This window comes from Chaetomium globosum, genomic scaffold, assembly GCF_000143365.1.
Source record: "Chaetomium globosum CBS 148.51 scaffold_7 genomic scaffold, whole genome shotgun sequence".
Lineage (NCBI taxonomy): Eukaryota > Fungi > Ascomycota > Sordariomycetes > Sordariales > Chaetomiaceae > Chaetomium > Chaetomium globosum.
Genome location: NT_165982.1, coordinates 449061 through 467470, shown reverse-complemented (window position 1 = coordinate 467470; position 18410 = coordinate 449061). Strand labels below are relative to the sequence as shown.

The window sequence follows — 18410 nt, the reverse complement described above, 5'->3', positions numbered from 1 at the left end:
TGTTTGTGATCCCCCGGCGTGACCCCGGAGAGCTTCTTGTGGTAGGGATCTCTCTCTTCGCTTGATCTCTCAATTCTCCGCTCGGTATCACTTCATTCTCTTCCTGATCGCACCATACTCCCAGATGATCTTGAGGGGACAAAAGATGAAAGGCTGAAGGTTGAATTGTGAAAGTTGTTTCAACGGCGGTGAGCGCACCAGGTAGTGTTCCAGGTTCCTCTTACCGTTAGGTGATTGCTTGGTGGGGTGGATCCCCCTCAATTTCTCCCTTATCCGTCCGCCGCTACGCCTTATCAACTGCCCTGCAGTGGCGCTCGGCCCGCTGATCGGCCCCCGGACGCCCCTAAGCCGGTGACGGTCACAGTTCTCGACCGCCAACTTCAGCAATTCACGAAATACCTGGCCCCATCTACTTATTCTCACCAAGCCAAGCCTCCCTTGGGCCATCGCTAGCTTTACGGGAAATCTACCTTTCATCCATCCACTGTATTCGTCCACCCGGTGCCGTGCCGAGGAGGGCTTGAGGAGCTTCGACGATGTGGTCTTTCTCCGCGAATAATCCCCCGGAGGCTGCAACGCCGTCGCCGGATGTCCCTGCGACAGACGAACCTCAGAATGACGGATCAAAGCTCAAAACCTTCATCTCGATTCTAAGAAAGTGAGTACACTGGGACGAGATGGCACCTTTCCAACCCGTTTCGCTGTAAACGGCGTGCGAAGTCGATCATGGTCGGTGAAGCTGGCGAGATGTCATATCGTCATTGGCGACCGCATTGGCATACGGTGTTAACGTGTATACCTTTTCAGGTTTATAGGGGTCGCCGACCTCGCTTCCGTTCGATTCTCCCTGCCATCACAACTTCTCGAACCGACCCCGAATCTCGAGTACTGGAACTATCTTGATTCCCCAAATGCCTTCATCGCCATCGGAACGGCAGACGAGCCGGTCGACCGCATGCTGGAAGTGTTGCGTTTCTGGTTTACAAAGGACCTCAAATATGCAAAAGGGAAGCCCTGCAAGCCTTACAACTCTTGCTTGGGCGAGTTCTTCAGGGTATGTTGAGGCGGGTTGTCTGAAATCCCTGGGCAAAGAGGACATTTACTGATGGAATATTTCCGCCTAGTGTAACTGGGAAACCGAGGATGACGCTCCCAAGATTGATACGAGCGCGCTGCGAAGAAACAGTAGCAGCCCTGGAAGCAGCGCGTCCAGCATGAAGTCGGCAAAGCTCTCCGTACCAGCAGGACTTGGATCTGGGGATGCTAGGGCTGCCTCAACCGTCTCGGTCTCACAGTCAGCCAAGAACCCCGCAAAGCCAGTCCGGGTTTCCTACTTGACGGAGCAGACCTCTCACCACCCACCCGTCAGTGCTTTCTACGTCAGCTGCCCGGAGAAAGGGATCCATGCCAAGGGTTTTGACCAGATCACGGCCAAGTTTACGGGTACTTCAATCAAGGTGATGCCAGGAGAGCACAACCTGGGCATCTTCATCACAGTGGAGCGTCGCGATCATGAGACGTACCAGCTCACGCATCCTGCTGCGCATTTGGGCGGTATTCTCAGGGGCGCCCTGAGTGTGAGTGTTGGTGACATGGCCTACGTCACATGCCCCGAGACCAAACTCAAGGCCATTTTGCGCTACTACGACGACGGCTGGCTCGGCCGGGACAACGAACAAAGTCGAGGGCATCATCTTCCGGTATGACCCAGAGAAGGATGACAAGCGGCAGATCCAGGACGTCCCGGAGGCGGACATCCTCGTGAGGCTGGGCGGGCCCTGGAAGGAGAAGATCGTGTTCACCGTCGGGTCCAAGCCATTAGTGAGCACACATAACTTTCCCCAGCGAAGACATAGCGCTAACCTTGGCCTCACAGAATTCCCACCCCCCCGAGAACCAAATCACAATCATCGACATCGCCCCTCTTGCTGTCGCGCCTAAGGTGCTCCCGCCTTCCGAAAAGCAGCTGCCCAACGAGTCCTTGCAACTCTGGGGAGAAGTGACCAAAGCCATTCTTGCCAAACAGTTTTCGCGGGCGACGACAGTTAAGCAAGAGCTCGAGGAAGCCCAGCGTGAGAAGGCCCGCGAGCGTGAGCGGACAAAAGAGACGTGGAAACCCGTCTTCTTCGAGCAGGCTACCGACAAGGCCGGCAAGCCGTCCTTGACAGACAAGGGTAGAGAGGTCCTCAACCGGGCGCAGAAGGGGGATTGGAGTATGGATGGTATCATTTCTCAAGAAGTTGTTTGATGGAGTTTTGGGGTGCATGGGGGAACAGGGTGCATTTTGGCTTGGGATAGAATAGAGGTGGTTTCAGCGGCATCATATCATCTTAATCTCCCTTTCCCCCTCATTGGATGCATCCACACACATTTTTTTTCCCCTTTCAGCTTTTCGGCATGGCAGGCTGGGCGTTGGTCGCTGGGACGATGACGCGTACGGAGGGGCATGAGGAGGGGCCCCATACCTAATGAGGGGCTTCCTTCCACTCGCACAGGACACCAGAGCTGGGAGAGGGGTTGGTGATACCTGCCTAGAATAGGGTATATTCTTTGAAACCATTCCATTATGAAACATATCAGCTCAGAGATAGATGTCATGAACATGAAGGAGGAGGCAGTGCTCGTTTGGCACCTATGAAACCCGTGTTGTATCCTCTGATGAGAAACCATCCAGGCGTCGCAGGTGTCATTGAACGTGGAACCGATCCAAGGGTCTTGGGTTAGGGTTAGGTGTGTATAAGCAAGATGGGCGAGGCAAGGTTGACGATATAGATAGCCAGGCTGAAAAGCTCATCTAAGTCGACGTGAATATTGTACTCTCAAGTAACAGAGAAATTCCCACTTTGGTTGTCTTGAGAATATCAACATCACTCGCTTCATGTTCGTGTTGTCCGAGTGTCGAAGCGAGTCTCGAAGTCAAATCTTGGCAACAGGCAACCCCCGGGCTTCGCCCCACAATGCGCTTTTGGCAGAGCATCTCACCCACGTTATCGTTATCGGAGCCGCTAAGCCCCATTTCAACATGCAGCGTCGAGCGCAACAGAAAAAGGAGCAGAAAAAAAGGGCAAGGGGAAAACATTGGGGGCCCCAGGCAAGGCAGACACCGCACCAATATCAACTTCGACTCGTGTCACCTCTCGCTGCACTGTCCTCGACGACTGCACAGCCAAATCGTACTTCAAAGACCTCGACATCTGGCCCCTGCAAATTCCCCAGCGCCGCCAAGCAAATCGCCTTGTCGTGTCGAACCCCTAAACTCAACCTGAACAATCCCCGAAAGCCAAGGCCAAGCCAAAGAATCTCATCAGCCAGCGCGCGACAACCACCGACCCCATCACCCCAACACGGGCCCTCACCACCCCAGCGAACGGGGCAAGCTAAAACAGACAACACAGGCCCAAGGTTTCTAGCGCTGCCCGCGATAAGAATAGGACATAGGCAACCAGGGAAAGGAAAAGAAAAAAAAAAAAAGGGAGAAAAGCAGAGACAGAGACAAGAATACGAGAAGAAACAAAGCCATGGCGACCACTACGTCGGGCCTGACACGGCGTCGAGGCGGCGCTGGAGGGGACGGGGATACCAACGGCGGCAGCGGCATCGGGTCGCGAACCAATTCGTCGGCTAACGTCCGGGGCAACGGGGCGACCAGCGCGGGGCCGGAGACCAACTACGAGAGCGGCGAGAACGGCCACAAGATCGTCTTCGACCCGCGCGATATGAGCGAGAGCGCCGAGCGCAGCAAGCAGCCCAAGCTGACGCTTATGGAGGAGGTGTTGCTACTAGGGCTGAAGGACAAGCAGGTTGGTTTTCTCGAGACCCGACTGACTCTCTCCTCACTACGGCCTGTGGTGGGTAGATTGACAGATGATTGACGCCGGTCTACGGAAACAGGGCTACCTCTCCTTCTGGAACGACAACATCTCGTACGCGTTGCGCGGGTGCATCGTCCTCGAACTGGCCTTCCGTGGCCGCATAGCCATGCAAAAGACGCCCTCGAGGCGGAGCTTCCCGCTCCCCGACCGCATCATCGAGGTAATCGACGACACACTGACGGGCGAAGTGCTCCTGGACGAGGCGCTCAAGATGATGAAGACGAGCGAGAAGATGAGCGTCAGCAGCTGGATTGACCTGATGAGCGGTATGCGAGCACCACCACCACCACCATCATCATCACTACCACCCACACCGGCCCCGAAAAAACGGATACGAATTCGCAAGTGCGTGTGCTAACCTGTGTGCGGGCGGGCAGGCGAGACATGGAACCTCATGAAGATCGGCTACCAGCTCAAGCAGGTGCGCGAGCGGCTGGCCAAAGGCCTGGTAGACAAGGGCATCCTGCGGACCGAGAAGCGCAACTTCCTGCTGTTCGACATGGCGACGCACCCGGTGGTGGACAACGGCGCCAAGGAGGAGATCCGGCGGCGCGTGCGCAACATGCTGACGCAGCGCACCGTCGTGCTCAACGGTTCGCAGTGGCTGCCCGAGAACCTCGAGTTCCGCCACCTGCGCACCGTCGCCATGGTGTGCGCCGCCTATGCCGCTAACGTGCTCGAGAACGCCCTGTCCACCCTCGGCCACGAGGCCCGCGAGAAGGCCTTCAACCAGACCGACGAGCTGCTCGCCGACTACAGCCAGTGGCCCTTTGGCCGCAAGGCCACCGGCAACGACATTGGGGAGAACCTGCCGCAGGTTATTGCCGAGGTACGTTTGACGCGACCCCTATCCATGCCTCATCATTCATATCTATGAACCGAAAATTAACTAACCCCTCTCCAGGAAATCAACAAGTCTCCAGAGAAGGAACTCCAGCTAGAAGTCGTAGCGGCCTGCCTCAGCGTCTTCACACGCCTTGACTCCCTTCTCTAGTGGTCAGGTAGTCTGCCGCCAGTATCCCCGCTGCACCGATACATGCCCTGACTCCCTCATTTGGTGGCACTACGTTTGCCGATGCGGCGATCAAAACACTGCCCACGATTACCGTGCAATTTATCTGCTGTCCGGACCATAACCACCCAGCCATCCTCCTCGGCCGATTCCTTTTCTCCTTTTTCCTCAAAACTACTCCGTTACGCCAAGCCTATCTCCTCAGCAACGAATGTTTTTGGTGGTGTGTTTGACATGGACAGAGGAGATTACCCCTTCTCCTTACTCGGATCTGGGAAAATACGACGGGGTGTTCTTGGGCTGTGCGGGTTGCTTTTCAACGTCGTCAAGGCGCGGATAATCAAGCGTCGGAGGATTCGAGGGTGGGCGGCGCTACATTCATGGGTTCTAACCTGGGGTTTCGGGCTGGGATTCGGCACGGCTGGGGGAGAAAGTTGGAGGTTTCTGTCTGGCGGACGGGGCGGGACGCTTTTCGGAGGGGCGGCGAAAAACGGACGCGTTAGGTTGGTGGGTTGGTTGGTTAGGTAGCTAGCGGGCCTGGTAGGGGAGGGAATGGGCTGGGGGCCGAAGGTGTAGATGTGGGGCTGGGACCGGGATCGGGATCGGGAACAAGGGCGGCATTTGTCTCTCTGTCTGTCTGTCTGTCTGTCTACCTGCAATTCATTGCATCCTTCCTGGCCTAGTCTTGGTAGGGGAGGGAGAGGTGGACGGGGAAGGGGGGGGGGGGGGGGGTGGCTTTGACGGCTCAACCCCCGGTGTTGTGTGTGTGGTGGTGTGGTGGTGTTGGGCTGTACCACGAACTAGATGCCCGGGCCATGTTGGTTTTTCCACTGTTATCTACTTTCGGGGGGAGCTCTTGTGTTTGGCTGCTGGGAAACGGAGCAAAAGGGAGCCTGTTTCTTCTCTCTTCTCTTGTTATCTTAAGGATTCTTCTACTTCCTTTTATTTTTATTTTTTATTTCATGCAGATAATTGATGGCGTGTCATGACTCCAATCTGGAAAATCCCTGCCCATGAAGGCTGTCAATTGGGAATAGATTTGGTATTTGGGTGGTCGCGTGCCATATTACTGGATTTGAACTGTTTGGATCAGTTGGTTTGTCGACATGATAGTGGAAGGTAAATAATTACTCCTTTACATTCATCAATCATCTTGCCTTGGCTCAGCGCATTCCGAATGAGGAAAAAACAAGAGGGAGCAGGAGATAAAAATAAACCAGCAAAAAAACACACAAAAAGCTCACCAGCTACTGAGTATCAGTAGCCAGTTACGAAAACCCCGTCGGGGTTTTATCAGGGCTCGAACTGGGCACCCCCTATACTATCAGGGAGATTCCGCGGGGAGCACCGCCTTCCCCCGCTCGGCCACGAGGGCGTCTTGCGGGGGAGTTGTTAATCAGTGTCGCAACTCATTGATAAAGGCCTGGCACTGGGTAATGGGGAGGGGGCGGGCATCGAACTCATACTGTGCCTGATATGGGATGGAAAGCGCTCGTGTTCGGGGCAAGGGGGAGTTTTGAAGTTGGCTTCAGGTGACGGAGCACACGGTATGCGGAATAGGCGATGAGTTTCTTGCTTTGCGATCAGCTCAGACAATGATATTTTCCTATCCACTGGACTCCGAGAATAGCATGCAGACCAGGTGCCGCCCAAAAGACAACAATAAAGCCCCAAAATACCGCGGTACGTCCGGTATATATCAACGCCAGACACCGCAGCGACATACGAAACAAAGACCGCATTACCTGGCCGCCCGCCCCCGACAAAGCTTCCCGTTTCCCCGACGTCCAAAATCTCTCCCTCATTTCCGCCCACCGCCAAACCCGCCCTCGAACCCAGGCCGGTTCTTCTTCTTGGTCTGTACGCCCTTGTTCTTCTTCTTGCCCGACTTGTGGGCGGCTTTCTCGTCCCGGCGCTTGCGGAGGTTCTCCTCGCGCTTGCGCTGGCGCTGCTGGATTGATGTCTTGACGTCCTCGGCGCGGTCTTTCCATTCGCGCTCCGACTTCTTCTTCGACTTCTCCTTGCGCTTCAGCGCCTTCTTGAGCAGCGACTCGTTGTCGTGAACCTTGACGCCCTCGGCGCGCTTGCGCGCGGCCAGCCATGTCTCTTTTTCGAGCACCTCCTTGCGCTTGTCCTCATCCATGTTTGCGACACGCTTCTTTTGCGCCTCGAGCTTTAGGAGCGCCGTTTTGGGGTCCGAGGGTCCCTTCTTTTTGGCGTTGGCGGGACCCTTTTCGTAGCTTAGGTCGTGCGACAGCTCGGTCCCGTCGGAGAAGGCGAGGCGGCCGAAGGCGAAGTGGTTGGCGTTGCGGTCGTCGTCTTGGTCGAACAGGGGGCTGAGCCCGGGCGAGTTGCGCGCACTGTTGAGCGCTTCCTCCCGTTTCCTGTCCTCCTCTTCTTTAGCCAACCGGCGCATCTCCTGCTTGTGGGCCTTCCGCTGGGCCTGCTTCTCACGCCGCGACTCGATTAGGTCTTGCCTTGTACGGATGGGCTTGCCCTCGGAATCGTCGGCCTTGCGGTCGGCGCGAAGGGCCATGAGCTTAGCCTCGAGGCGGGCGCGAAGCGCAGTGGTGTCGGCAGGAATCTTAAGGTACTTGGGCTTTTCTGATGGCGGAACAGCGGAGGATATCGAGGTCGTGGTGCTCGCGGGTTCGACTGAGGTGTTCTTGGCTGTGTCAAAAGTGGGTGACTCGGGCGTTGATTCCGCTGATGTGTCTTCTTCGTTTGCGAGTCCCGATACGTCGATGGGCGCCAAAACTTCGTCGTCACTTTCGGCTTCAGCAGATGGCTGCACGGGGGCTTCGTCCGTTGTGGACGCCTCGGCCGTGCTCTCATCATCCTCGACGGCGACTTTCTCAACCTTCTTAGCCTTCTCTGCCTTCTTCGCCTTCTTGGGATTCTCTTCCTTTGCCTTCTTGGCTTCCTCCTGCTTCTGCTTCTTGGCCAGCTTCTTCTCTTTTGCCTGAGCTTTCTTGCTGAGAGCAGGCTCGTCGGCATTTTGTGCTGTTGCCTCTACCACCTTCTGCTTTTTCGGCACCTCTTCCTCCTCTTCCACTTCCTCCTCTTGCTCCTCGTCCCGGTCCAGTTTCAGCTTCTTCTTCAGCCCCTCCCCAGGCTTCTCCCTTTCGATACCGGAAATGTCACTGTCGTCGTCTTGTCCAGACCCCTCCTCGCTCTCCTCCTGAGCCTCCATCTCTCGCAGCTTGCGCTTATTCCGCGCCCGCTCGTCAAGCACCTCCTTCGCATTGCGGTTGAGTTCGCTGTCTGGGTCGAGCTTCCCCCGCTTGGCGGCCTTGGCTTCGTCCTTGGTCTGTTTCTTTTTCCGCCACTGGTCCTATCACGAGGCAACGAATGGGCGCATCAGTAACAGCTCTGCACGCAGGTGGGGGAACCGAAACCGGACGGCTATGCGGCTGGAGGTGCGCAAACCAAACTCCTGAACGACGAGGGGCGAGAGCGCGAGCAGAGGGAGAGACAACATACACTTGTGTCTTCCCCGTAGTACATCTTGGCTGGGATTAGAGAAAGAAGGCCATCGAAGGCCTTTGCATGATCGCGCAGGCGCTCCTGGTACAAGCGAACAAGGATCAGTCGGCGAACGTTTGCTTTGGTGAGGACGGTTTGCATCGGGCGCTTACCTGTAAAGTCGAGTCCGACATCTTTGTGTCTCTTTCTTGAATTGTAAATTGTAGAAAAGACGTCTTCACATTCGTATTTCAAGGACACCGACGTCGACGAGATTCTCGTGCTGCGAACAATCCTGTCAAACGTGGGCGTCGACCTCTCGAGGAAAAATAACGAGGCGGGACGACAGCGGATGAATTTTATCGCCGCGAAATTTTGGGTGGATGTGGAGTTCCCGTTGCTGCCCCACCTCTGCAGCTCGCCGATTCTGCCAGGCGGTCAGGCTATTGAGAGCGGATTTGGGGGTGACAATAGCAATGGAAGACGAGCAACGCCAACAAACAATACGAACAAGCAAAGTTAATAGGTTGAATAAGATAAGAGCTTACAACACAACCAATGCCGCACTTGTCTCCATTGGTAAATGGTAGGTCTGTGACCGAGAGACCAAGGCGCACATCTGTTGTATGGGGGGTGTCTGCAGCGAACCACCAACATGGATGATCCCCTCCGGCAACCCGCTCAAACGCTTCCGTTGCCATACCCAACATCTTCATCCGCCCCGCCCCCAACATCATGACCTAGAGCATGGCAAACACCAAGTTGATTAAAGATACACAACACTTGCTATGATGCTCCCGCCGCCAGATTCCAAACGCCAACTCGAGCCCAGAACAGATCGGCCAACCGCTAGCGCCACGCTATGCACTCCTCCCGCTCCTACTTGCACCACCTCGCCATTCCAGTTCCTTATTCCTACTCGCTGCCCCCCGCCCTACCAATCCAATTGAGAGATCATGAATATAGAAACTTCGACAGATTCAGCGGCCTGACTGTGCTGAAATGTGCGGGTCGCTCATCCACAGCATCCACACCATCATCGTCGCTGTCGCTACCAGGAATAATTTGATCCTCGCTACCCAGGGACATGTTCAGCGCTTCAACCTCCACGACATCTACTCTTGGCAAAGGGATGAATGCCGGGTTTACAGGTAACGAGTCGAGCTGCTTGGAACTGTTGCTTGCCGGCGGGGTCAAGGGCATCGACTGGGACTTTCCACGTCGCAACGCCCGAGTTCCAAGTCGTTGTAGGGGAGTCGGCATGGGGATTTGCGCGCCCCTCGGGCTCCTATGCTTTGGGGTCGCCGTTTGCTGGATACTAGATGCCGGCGTAGGTAGCCCGTGGACGACCCGGGTTCGGGGCTGTGCCATGTCATACGAAAACCCTTTCAGCAGCTCCCCCAGCGGTGTCATCGATGCGGGATGGCCGCCGCTATCCCCCTCGTCTGGTCCGTGTTGAACAGGCGATGACTCCGGTACTTCTACCGCATCATCCGAGTTTTGGTCGCAGTTGTCGATTGACGTCTCCGGAGGAAGAACAGTTTCTCTCTGTTTCTTAGGAGATGGTTCATGGAAAATGGCGATGTCGTCAGCTGGCGTGGTTGGTTTGTCAGAGCGCCATGAGGGGTCGGGGAGACTCCGGAATGCCTCTTCGATTGAATCATCCGACATTAAAAACTCGTCCGCCTTCTTCCTCGCAGGCTTCTTTTGCGTCTTCGCGGAAAAGAATTTGCTTTTTTCTGGGGTTACACTGGGAACTCCGGCAAAGGCCGAGTCGTCACATAGGCGGGCTTTCTTCGGCGGCCTGCTGGAAGACACCGGGTCCTGATACACTTGGATCGCTGGGCCGGCTGTCCGACGACGATGCGTTGATGACTCGAATATATCTAGACCGAGCAACTTTGAGATAGGTTCCGTCCTTCGACGAAGCACGTGAGAAGAATTGCTGGTATATGGTCGGGCCGGACTCGCCGAAGCCTCTTCCACACCTTCGACATATGGCCGTGGAAGTGGGAACACGATTGGGCGGGGGGCCTCCTCAACCGGTGTACTGGTGTTCGGATCCGAATCTACGGCGAAGCAGTTCGGGTCCATTTCACCGAGAGGTATCCGACGGGAATTCCTGTCCTTGAAGAACTCGCTAATCGGTTTTCCAAGGCTTCTGGGTGGTCCGCTCGCTGGGGCAAGAGCCTGGCTGATCCTCCTCTTCCCGGGAGACCGCGGAATTAAAATACGTTGTTTGGTAATGGGATTGACATCGCCAGCGGCGATAGACCGAGCCATCTCCGTCTCGACCGGCGCTCCGATGAATGGCATGTCGTCGACATTGACTGAGGGCTCCGGGTCTGTCAAGAGAACAATATCCCGTTTTTTAGGACAAAATACACGTTGATGTAAAAAGGTGAGCTCGGCTTGTTTGAAATCCTGAAGGTAGGTCTCGGGGATCTGGTGTTTGCCGTCGAAACGCAGCATTTTGACGATGCGTTCGGGGGTCTTGTGCTTCCGAATCAACCGATACGCAGTCTTTAGGCCGATGTTGTTCACGCCATCGAGGTAGTCGCAGCCGCTGAAAATAGCCATATGCCGAAACTCGTTATCCGTCCAACCGGTAAGAGAAATCTCACGGACGGCGCAGAAGTCTCGCCGGTTGATCTCAATACAATGACCGTGTTGGTCCATCTTGGTCAGGAGGCGCTTCGCGCCAAACACCAACAGGTCCGAATCTTCCGAGACGATGCCGCTGATTAGACCTTGGCGTTCGAGGTAGACCATCTGAGCGTCCGCCTCGTACGGTGCGACCACATACGGGACATCGGCCTTTTTAAGCTCCTCGATCAGATGACGAGCCATTTCGGGCGTGACGTCAATGGCCTTCTGGAGCTCGACATAAGCCTGCGACGGCTTGCCAGCCTTCAAGAGCTCGAGTCCGGCCTTCCTGGTTTCTTCTCGGCGCTTGGAACGGGAAGCTTCGGTTTTTGCCTTGCTGGGCAGGAAATCGCCGTCGAACACCAGATACGGGGTAACACCAAAGTACTTGAACATCCTAACACGGTGCATGGCAAAGTCCACGTATCTAATGCGATGTCAATATTGGGGAGGTCAAGGGAGGAGGAATCCGGAAGGACTTACTTCCGAGTTGGCTTGCCCTGGGCTAGCTCCATGGCACAGGCTACGGCACCTCGATGGAGCCAGCCATAGGCATCGACGCCGAAGGTCTCGCCGGCATACTTTTTGAGCTCGATGGGACGATGAATTGATTTGAGCAGCGGAAGAAGGCCTTGGGGGGGTCAGCGGGTCAAACAATGAGAGGGAAGAGTAGGTGGAATGATACCTGAGATGCCCATCCTGGTGGTCACCCAAGGGAGCAGGACCTGCGTATCCCGCTATAGCGGTCTGTGGGGGGGAATCTCGGCACCGAAAAGCAGACAGCAGCTAAACAGATTCGAAGGCCATGGGGTCTCGGTATTGGTATTCTCTGTTTGCTCTCTGGGTGGACCTGAAACGGGGATTGTTGGAAGAACGCGTGGTTGTGCAGGACGTGTTTACTGGACTACGACGCGTGCCGACTGGGTAAGGGCGACGAAGATTACGAAACAGAAATGATTGAAACAACGGCGGCGTAACAAGCAAAGAATAGGTCCAGTTGGCAAAGACCAAGAGGATCGAATCAAGTATAAACGCAATGGTTGGAGTCAGTTTGGTGTGGGGGTTCCTGGTTGCCAATTTCGGCCGAGGATGGTGGAGGGCAGTCGCTACAGATGTAGATTATTCTCCAAGAACGGGAAGCGCGACCGCGTCGTCGAGCTCCGTTACCCCCGCGACGGCCCCACCTGATGCACCGCCAGGGTTAATGCAGGGATGGTCAGGGTTTGACATGGTATAAATGGAAGGGGGTGAAAGGCGTTATGGAATAAAATGGATGCAATCAACGCGCTAAATTCAGAGCATTACAAGAGCTGTGTGTGTTGATTTCCTGAAATATTGACGATTGTTGCACGGAGTACCTCCAGCTTGTCTGTGGTGCTTGATTCGGGGTCCCCTGCAAGCACTTAAGCTTCCTATCGGCCTAATGCCCCGCCGTTATCGACTTGCTCCATAAAAAAACTTCCGGGCCAGAACTGGAACTGGTGCTCGCCAGACAGACAGCTCTCATCCCACAGGCCCCCTTCCCCTTACCTTGAATCACAACAGCCAATCTGACAAGATCACGTTCATCATGGCAAAAACACTAGAGAAGACGCGTAAGCAAATCGCGAAAAAGCGAAACGGGAATATCGACGCGCTTCATGGGAAGAGCCGGGATTCGAAACGCCTTCATCGGGCCCAAGTGCGTGATGAACGACTCGAGAAAATCGCCGAGACCCGAAGGAAAAAGGACAAACCACTCCGTGTGTATTCTCTTTTTCTTTTCCTTGTGGCTTCGAGGCTGACTAATTGTAATAAGTTGCCCGTGCCGCATTCTTCCAGAACGCTGTCCAAGAGAATGGAGACGAGCCTCTTGCCCTCGAGGCTGTTCAAACCAAAATCAACGAGTGAGTGCTGTGGCGTCAACTATCACAAACCGTCGGTTTAGGATAGGGCCACCTGCTAATTATAGCCCAGATTTGTGCACCAATATGATGAGGAGTACGAAGAGGTCAAGAAAACCCGGCGCGCAGGACGGCCGGCAAGCGCAAAAGAAGATCTGCTAAAAATGAAGATCTCGGCCCTCGAGAAAGAGCACCGCGACGGGTTCTGTACGACTATTTTCCCCCAATTTCTCCATCAATAATCTGACCCTCTCTTAGATCTGCCCGATCTCACTGTGGACGCGAATGTTCAGCTGCTCAGCAGATTCGAAGGGTCCTGGTCGTACCTCACCAGTCTTTCCTGGGTCAAGGTATCAGCCGCAGGGAACGTCAAGCCCTCAAGCTTCCCTCCCCAAGGCCTCTAAGACGCCAAACTGTCAGTCCGGAGGGGGGCATGCAAGTCCCATGTGCTCGCCACGCGAACGGCACAAGGGCATCGCCGGTGGTCGCCGGCTTGCGTCTTGCACGTCGGATGTGGTTGCGAGCAAACTCTCTGAGACATTCTGAGGCACAGTCGGGCGTCAGTCACCACGGCGGCGGATATTCGCACCTACATGCTGTACTTCCCGGTGTCTTACACTCATCCGGCCCCCCTGGCAGCATCTCCTTGGCCAAGATGCCCCGCTGTCTGCGGCTGGCCGTGTCAGCCTGCGTTTCCGGGCATCGAAGCCCCCCTGGAAAAACTCGAGCCCCCATCCTCCGCACGGTGCACGCCCGAAACACAAGCGCAGAGCAGGCCTGCAGTCCCCGATGCGCGGTATCCCGAGGTGACATGCGCGGGTAACGAATGATATCCGCGCTTGTGTTTGCCGACGGTGCCGGCACTGGCTGTCAAGGCGGTGCGGTATGATGCGGCCCTCAAGGCCCCAGGCGGCCGGCAGCCTGACAAACGGGGCAGAATCGGAGCCCTCGGGCGCCGCAATTGGCGGGGTGGACGGTTGCACACACGGGGTAGCGGCAGGTATCCGAATGCCAGCGACGGCCCGGGACCCATCTCATCTCTCTGAGACCGGAGCCCTGGGAACGTCGTGGTAGACCTTGGCACACCTTTGCGCTCGAGTCCTCCGAGTCTGCCTAGCGGAGTCCAGTGGTGTCATCTCATAGGAGAACAATGAATCTGTCAACCTTCCCTCACGCCATGTCCCTCCGGGCCTGTATGACATGCCACACAGGCACATGTGCCCCCCTCCGTCTTCCGCTGTTCCCTCATCGCCCTCGGCCACGGATACGTGCACCAACATACCCTGTGCTCCGCACGTTGTCGCCATGTTTGACGGCAACACCCACTCCAAGCTTCATACAGTCACGGATCTGGCGCACAACGGGGCCTATCCGTATGGCCGGGACGATGGGCCACGTTCCGCGGGGAAGCCGGTCTCCTTCGCTTTTGATGTAGCAACGGGTCGGATCGAGCCTCGAGTCCGCGGTTGTGCTCACGTCCACGGATCTGAAATCGAGGTTGGCGGGGGATATATTTCCGTTTTCCACATCCCACTTAGTTTCTATTTCTTCACTTTCGGAGTTTCGGCATCGTCCCCACTCGATTATATCATAGACTTGAGAACACTGCCGACCCCAATACAAGATTTCAACCCCTTAACTCAACGCAACCCCACACCAAACGGCACTCAACCGGGCCTCAAGACCACACATAGACACCCAGCAAAACAAGCCAACCCATATCAAATCAAACCCCAACCAACGCCATCAACCATCTCCTCCCCCCAACACCAAAAACCAACCTCAAGAGGAAAAAAAAAAAAAAAAAGAAAAGAAATGTGCACCTACACAACGCACATCCGCATCTGCGCCCGCTGCTCGCGCGAGGACACGGTGCTGATCTCCGAGCAACTGTGCCTGGCGGCCCGCGCCTCGGGCATATTCGGCAGCTGCCTGGAGGGGGTGCTCGGCCTGCGTGACACCCCCCCCTGTCCGTTCTTCCATTCCCGGGAGAATCTCCATGGTAGTTGTGCTGGGGTTCTCCCTAAGAAATGGGGATGGGGATGGGGTGTATGGGGATGGGGATGGGGAGGGCGGTTGTTGGGGGGTGGGCGAGGGGTGTTGGGCTAAGGAGGGCTAGGGCTGTGAGGGTGGCGGCGGGTATGGGGGGTGTGGTGGTTGGGGGTGGTGGTGGTGCTGGTGGTTTTTAGTGGTGGGAGGTGGAGGTGAGGGGGGGAAGGAAAAGGTATGGGGTTGTTAGCTGACCTAAGGTATTTGTGAGAAGGGAAGTTACTAACCTAAGGAAGTGGAAAATGGGAGTGGATGTGGATTGGCTTTCAGGTGGCGTTCGGCTGGGATACTACTGCGTTGTGATGAGTTATGAAGCGATGAATCAATACCCCTGATACAGAATTAACCTACCCACTTCTTACTAGGTAGGTATCAAACAGCAAACAACATTGATAGGTACCTTATGTTTCGTTGTGCCAGGTGTGGATCTCTAGAGTCCCCGGTGTTGGCTTGGCGTCTTTCACTGAGTGATGTTCTGTCGCGCTTCCATGATTGGACCCCGCTCATGGCCCGTGCACGCGATTTTTTTCCACAGCTTGGAGCTTGCGCAGAGGCTTCATTCGGTAGCTGGGTTCAGAACTCACCCTCCCCTCCCATTCCCACCTCTTCAACTTCATCACTTAGACCCAACTTTCCCCTTCTTTTTGCTCTGCATCCTCCTCACAGAGTCAATACACAAATACAGCCAAAATGATGTCCGTTCGTTCTATTGCGCGCTCTGCGCCCAGGGCCCTGGCCCGTGCCTCCACCACATCCACCATCTCCCGCTACCAGAGGACGAGCAGCATCCTCAGCGCCCGCCCGACCTCGCTCCTCCGCACACAGCAAGTCTCTGCCTTCTCAACATCAATGCTTCGGAAGGCAATGGCCGGCGAGGTGGACGAGGAGGTGTCGGCCAAGCTGGCCAGCGAGATCGACTTCGAGAAGGACGTCAAGCAGAACGAGCCACTGCCCGCCAGCATCAAGGACTTCTTGGACAACAGCCCATTCAAGGTTGAGGACGTTCCCGGCAGTGAGAATGTTGTCCTTACGCGCATGTTTGGTGAGGAGAAGTAGGTTTCCCACGCATGGCTGCTTTATTCTTACATGTTCGTTCCTTGGCTGACTTCTTACCCAGGATCACGGTCACTTTCTCTATCACCGACCTGCACAACTACGAGCCCGACATGCTGGATGACCAGGCCATGGAGGATGACCTTGACGATATGGAGCACGGCCACAGCCAGCAGGACCAGCGGGGTGGCGCCGCCGACCTTGCCCAGGAGGGCAACGAGGACCTCGAGGCCGGTGAAGACGAGACCTCCGTCCCCTGCCGTCTCAACATTGTCATCGAGAAGTCCAACAACAAGGGCGCTCTCAACATTGAGGCGGTCGCCCAGGACGGTGCCATTGTCGTCGAGAACCTCTACTACTATGCCGACGCCAAGCTGGCCCACAGCACCGACGCCAACACTGTGCACGCCGCTCAGAGCACATACCCTGGCCCGCCGTTCGGCAGCCTCGACGAGGACCTGCAGATCCTGATGGAGCGTTACCTCGAGGAGCGCGGCATTACCCAGGCGCTGGCCATCTTTGCGCCGGACTACATGGACTACAAGGAGCAGAAGGAGTACATGGCGTGGCTCAAGAACGTCAAGGGCTTCATCGACGCTTAAGGGGAGAAAAGAGTATTTGGGGGAACGCGGATAAGCGCTGTGCGATATGATTGTATTACTTGCCACTCTTAAGAAACGTCTGGATGTACGATAGGTACGGCGGGCATGAGGACGTCTTCCTCTGTATACACGGAACTGTAAAATGACAATACGACGAATAATGAACAAACCTCTCTGCAAGGCTGGTATGTCCGAGCTTGTCGATGTCGTATCCGAGTCCCACGCCCTTTTCACGCCATTCGCTTAGTCATTGGCTGGCCAGACCCCGATGGCCTGATGAAGCCCCTGCAGCTGAAGCTTGGGTTGCGGCTGACTTTTACAGGGACTCAACCACCCGGCACATCAAGGACATATCCTGAGGGCAGATGTTGTTTCTTTGAACAGTCCGCCTCACTCGTTATGTTGCATTTTATAACACCATTTTGTTTTAAATTATTCCCTTTTGTGAACATTGAGTTTTACATCAAGGACCTCTGCCCCTGAACCCTGCATTTCCAGGATCCCAGGCCTTCGTATTCTTAGTCAACCCAAACCTCGAGACAGAACGGCAGATATTGGAATATCAAGTTTTGGATGGGGTTCTTGCAAAGCAATCCACACCCTCGGCGAAGTCCTGAAGTATGAATATGAGTCGAAGTAAAGCGGCGGAATATGGGGACCGGGAGGACGACATCGAGATGCAGGTCTCCGAGGTGACTGATGAGGAGGTTCAACTCTTACACGACGAAGACTATGAGCGGTTCGAACTCGACGATGCGTCTCAGCCACGGCGGCAACTACAAGACCAATCAGGCTCAAGGGGATTCTGGTCAAGAAACAGGGCCCCTAAATGGCTCGCCTTCCTCTATGGCCCTGACCCGCCCAAGATCCATACTATCAACCCCATATTCCCTTCGGTACAGCAACTTCCTAGGAAATGGCTTGAGAAGGCGCTACCGGGACGATGGCAACGAATAGGCCTCCTGATTCTGTTCCTCCTCGCCTGGGCCACCTCACTTGCCATCCCCTTGATTCTCAGCAAGGGGACAGCCACCGACGCATCCGGTGCGGCCATCCGCCATATTGACTGCGTCGATACCCTCTGGAAACGCAACAACGAGTGCGGCCTCGACGGAATCAACTGCCGTCCTTTCTCCAACACTTCTTTTGCCTTCCGCTGCCCGGCCGACTGTGCCAGTGTCCGCGTGTTGAACCCGCATCATGTCGGGAACCAGGACGTCAACTTCCGGCCTTTAGTTGTCGGTGGTGGTGGCAACGGCCCTTACCGCGGTGACTCCTTCCTCTGCGGCGCCGCCATCCACGCGGGCGTCATCCGCGATACCACGGGCGGGTGCGGCGTCGCGACCCTCGTGGGAGAGTACTACCAGTACTTCTCCTCCTCCCAGCACAACATTGAATCGATCCCCTTCGACTCCTACTTCCCGCTCTCCTTCACCATCACCGCCGACCCCACCCTCAAATGCACCGCCCCCGACCCGCGCTGGACCGTCTCCCTCCCGCTCTCCATCCTCTTCACCGTCCTCCTCACCATCTTCACCACCTCGCCGGCCCTCTACTTCTTCACCACCTTCCTCGGCATATTCACGCACGTCGCGCTGGTCTCAGACCCGCCCAACCTCTCGACCCCCTCCACAACCTACCTCCTCCCCTCCCTCATCTCCCACTACGCCGGCCGCCTCCTCCCAGCCATCTTCACCGCAGCCATCATCTACCTCACCAGCGTCCGCCACACCCTCTCCCCACCACCACCACCCGATTCCCCCCACCCCCCCCACCCAAAAAACCACCCCCTCGAAACCACCCTCCTCCACCCTCCTTCCTCCTCTGT

At 55.9% G+C, this 18410-nt stretch overlaps 6 protein-coding genes across 6 annotated transcripts in view; 5 read left to right on the top strand and 1 right to left on the bottom strand.

Moving 5' to 3' along the window:
- Window positions 1-536: 536 nt before the first annotated feature.
- Window positions 537-2248, top strand: CHGG_09725 (uncharacterized protein; the record flags this gene model as incomplete). The annotated part of the gene is made up of 4 exons (XM_001227651.1): window positions 537-658; window positions 808-1054; window positions 1125-1700; window positions 1877-2248. The coding sequence occupies 4 exons, from the start codon at window positions 537-539 to the stop codon at window positions 2246-2248; spliced, it is 1317 nt and encodes a 438-aa protein (XP_001227652.1).
- Window positions 2249-3518: 1270 nt separating this feature from the next.
- Window positions 3519-4866, top strand: CHGG_09724 (uncharacterized protein; the record flags this gene model as incomplete). The annotated part of the gene is made up of 4 exons (XM_001227650.1): window positions 3519-3800; window positions 3892-4138; window positions 4250-4701; window positions 4777-4866. 4 exons carry the CDS (start codon window positions 3519-3521, stop codon window positions 4864-4866), a joined length of 1071 nt encoding a protein of 356 aa, XP_001227651.1.
- A 1819-nt stretch (window positions 4867-6685) lies between these two features.
- CHGG_09723 (uncharacterized protein) lies at window positions 6686-11693 on the bottom strand (the record flags this gene model as incomplete). Its single annotated transcript, XM_001227649.1, has 7 exons — window positions 6686-8218; window positions 8368-8522; window positions 8898-8968; window positions 9053-9089; window positions 9384-11422; window positions 11479-11626; window positions 11681-11693. 7 exons carry the CDS (start codon window positions 11691-11693, stop codon window positions 6686-6688), a joined length of 3996 nt encoding a protein of 1331 aa, XP_001227650.1.
- Window positions 11694-12565: 872 nt separating this feature from the next.
- CHGG_09722 (uncharacterized protein) lies at window positions 12566-13282 on the top strand (the record flags this gene model as incomplete). Its single annotated transcript, XM_001227648.1, has 4 exons — window positions 12566-12590; window positions 12794-12881; window positions 12952-13085; window positions 13137-13282. The coding sequence occupies 4 exons, from the start codon at window positions 12566-12568 to the stop codon at window positions 13280-13282; spliced, it is 393 nt and encodes a 130-aa protein (XP_001227649.1).
- A 2335-nt stretch (window positions 13283-15617) lies between these two features.
- On the top strand, window positions 15618-16582 carry CHGG_09721 (uncharacterized protein; the record flags this gene model as incomplete). Its single annotated transcript, XM_001227647.1, has 2 exons — window positions 15618-15979; window positions 16045-16582. The coding sequence occupies 2 exons, from the start codon at window positions 15618-15620 to the stop codon at window positions 16580-16582; spliced, it is 900 nt and encodes a 299-aa protein (XP_001227648.1).
- Window positions 16583-17259: 677 nt separating this feature from the next.
- The window catches only part of CHGG_09720 (uncharacterized protein), a gene marked incomplete at both ends in the record, with an annotated part of 1981 nt that continues 830 nt past the window's right edge, over window positions 17260-18410 (top strand). The window contains one exon of the mRNA XM_001227646.1: window positions 17260-18408. Coding sequence (XP_001227647.1) covers window positions 17260-18408 — 1149 coding nt within the window. The remainder of the gene's footprint in view (window positions 18409-18410) is intronic.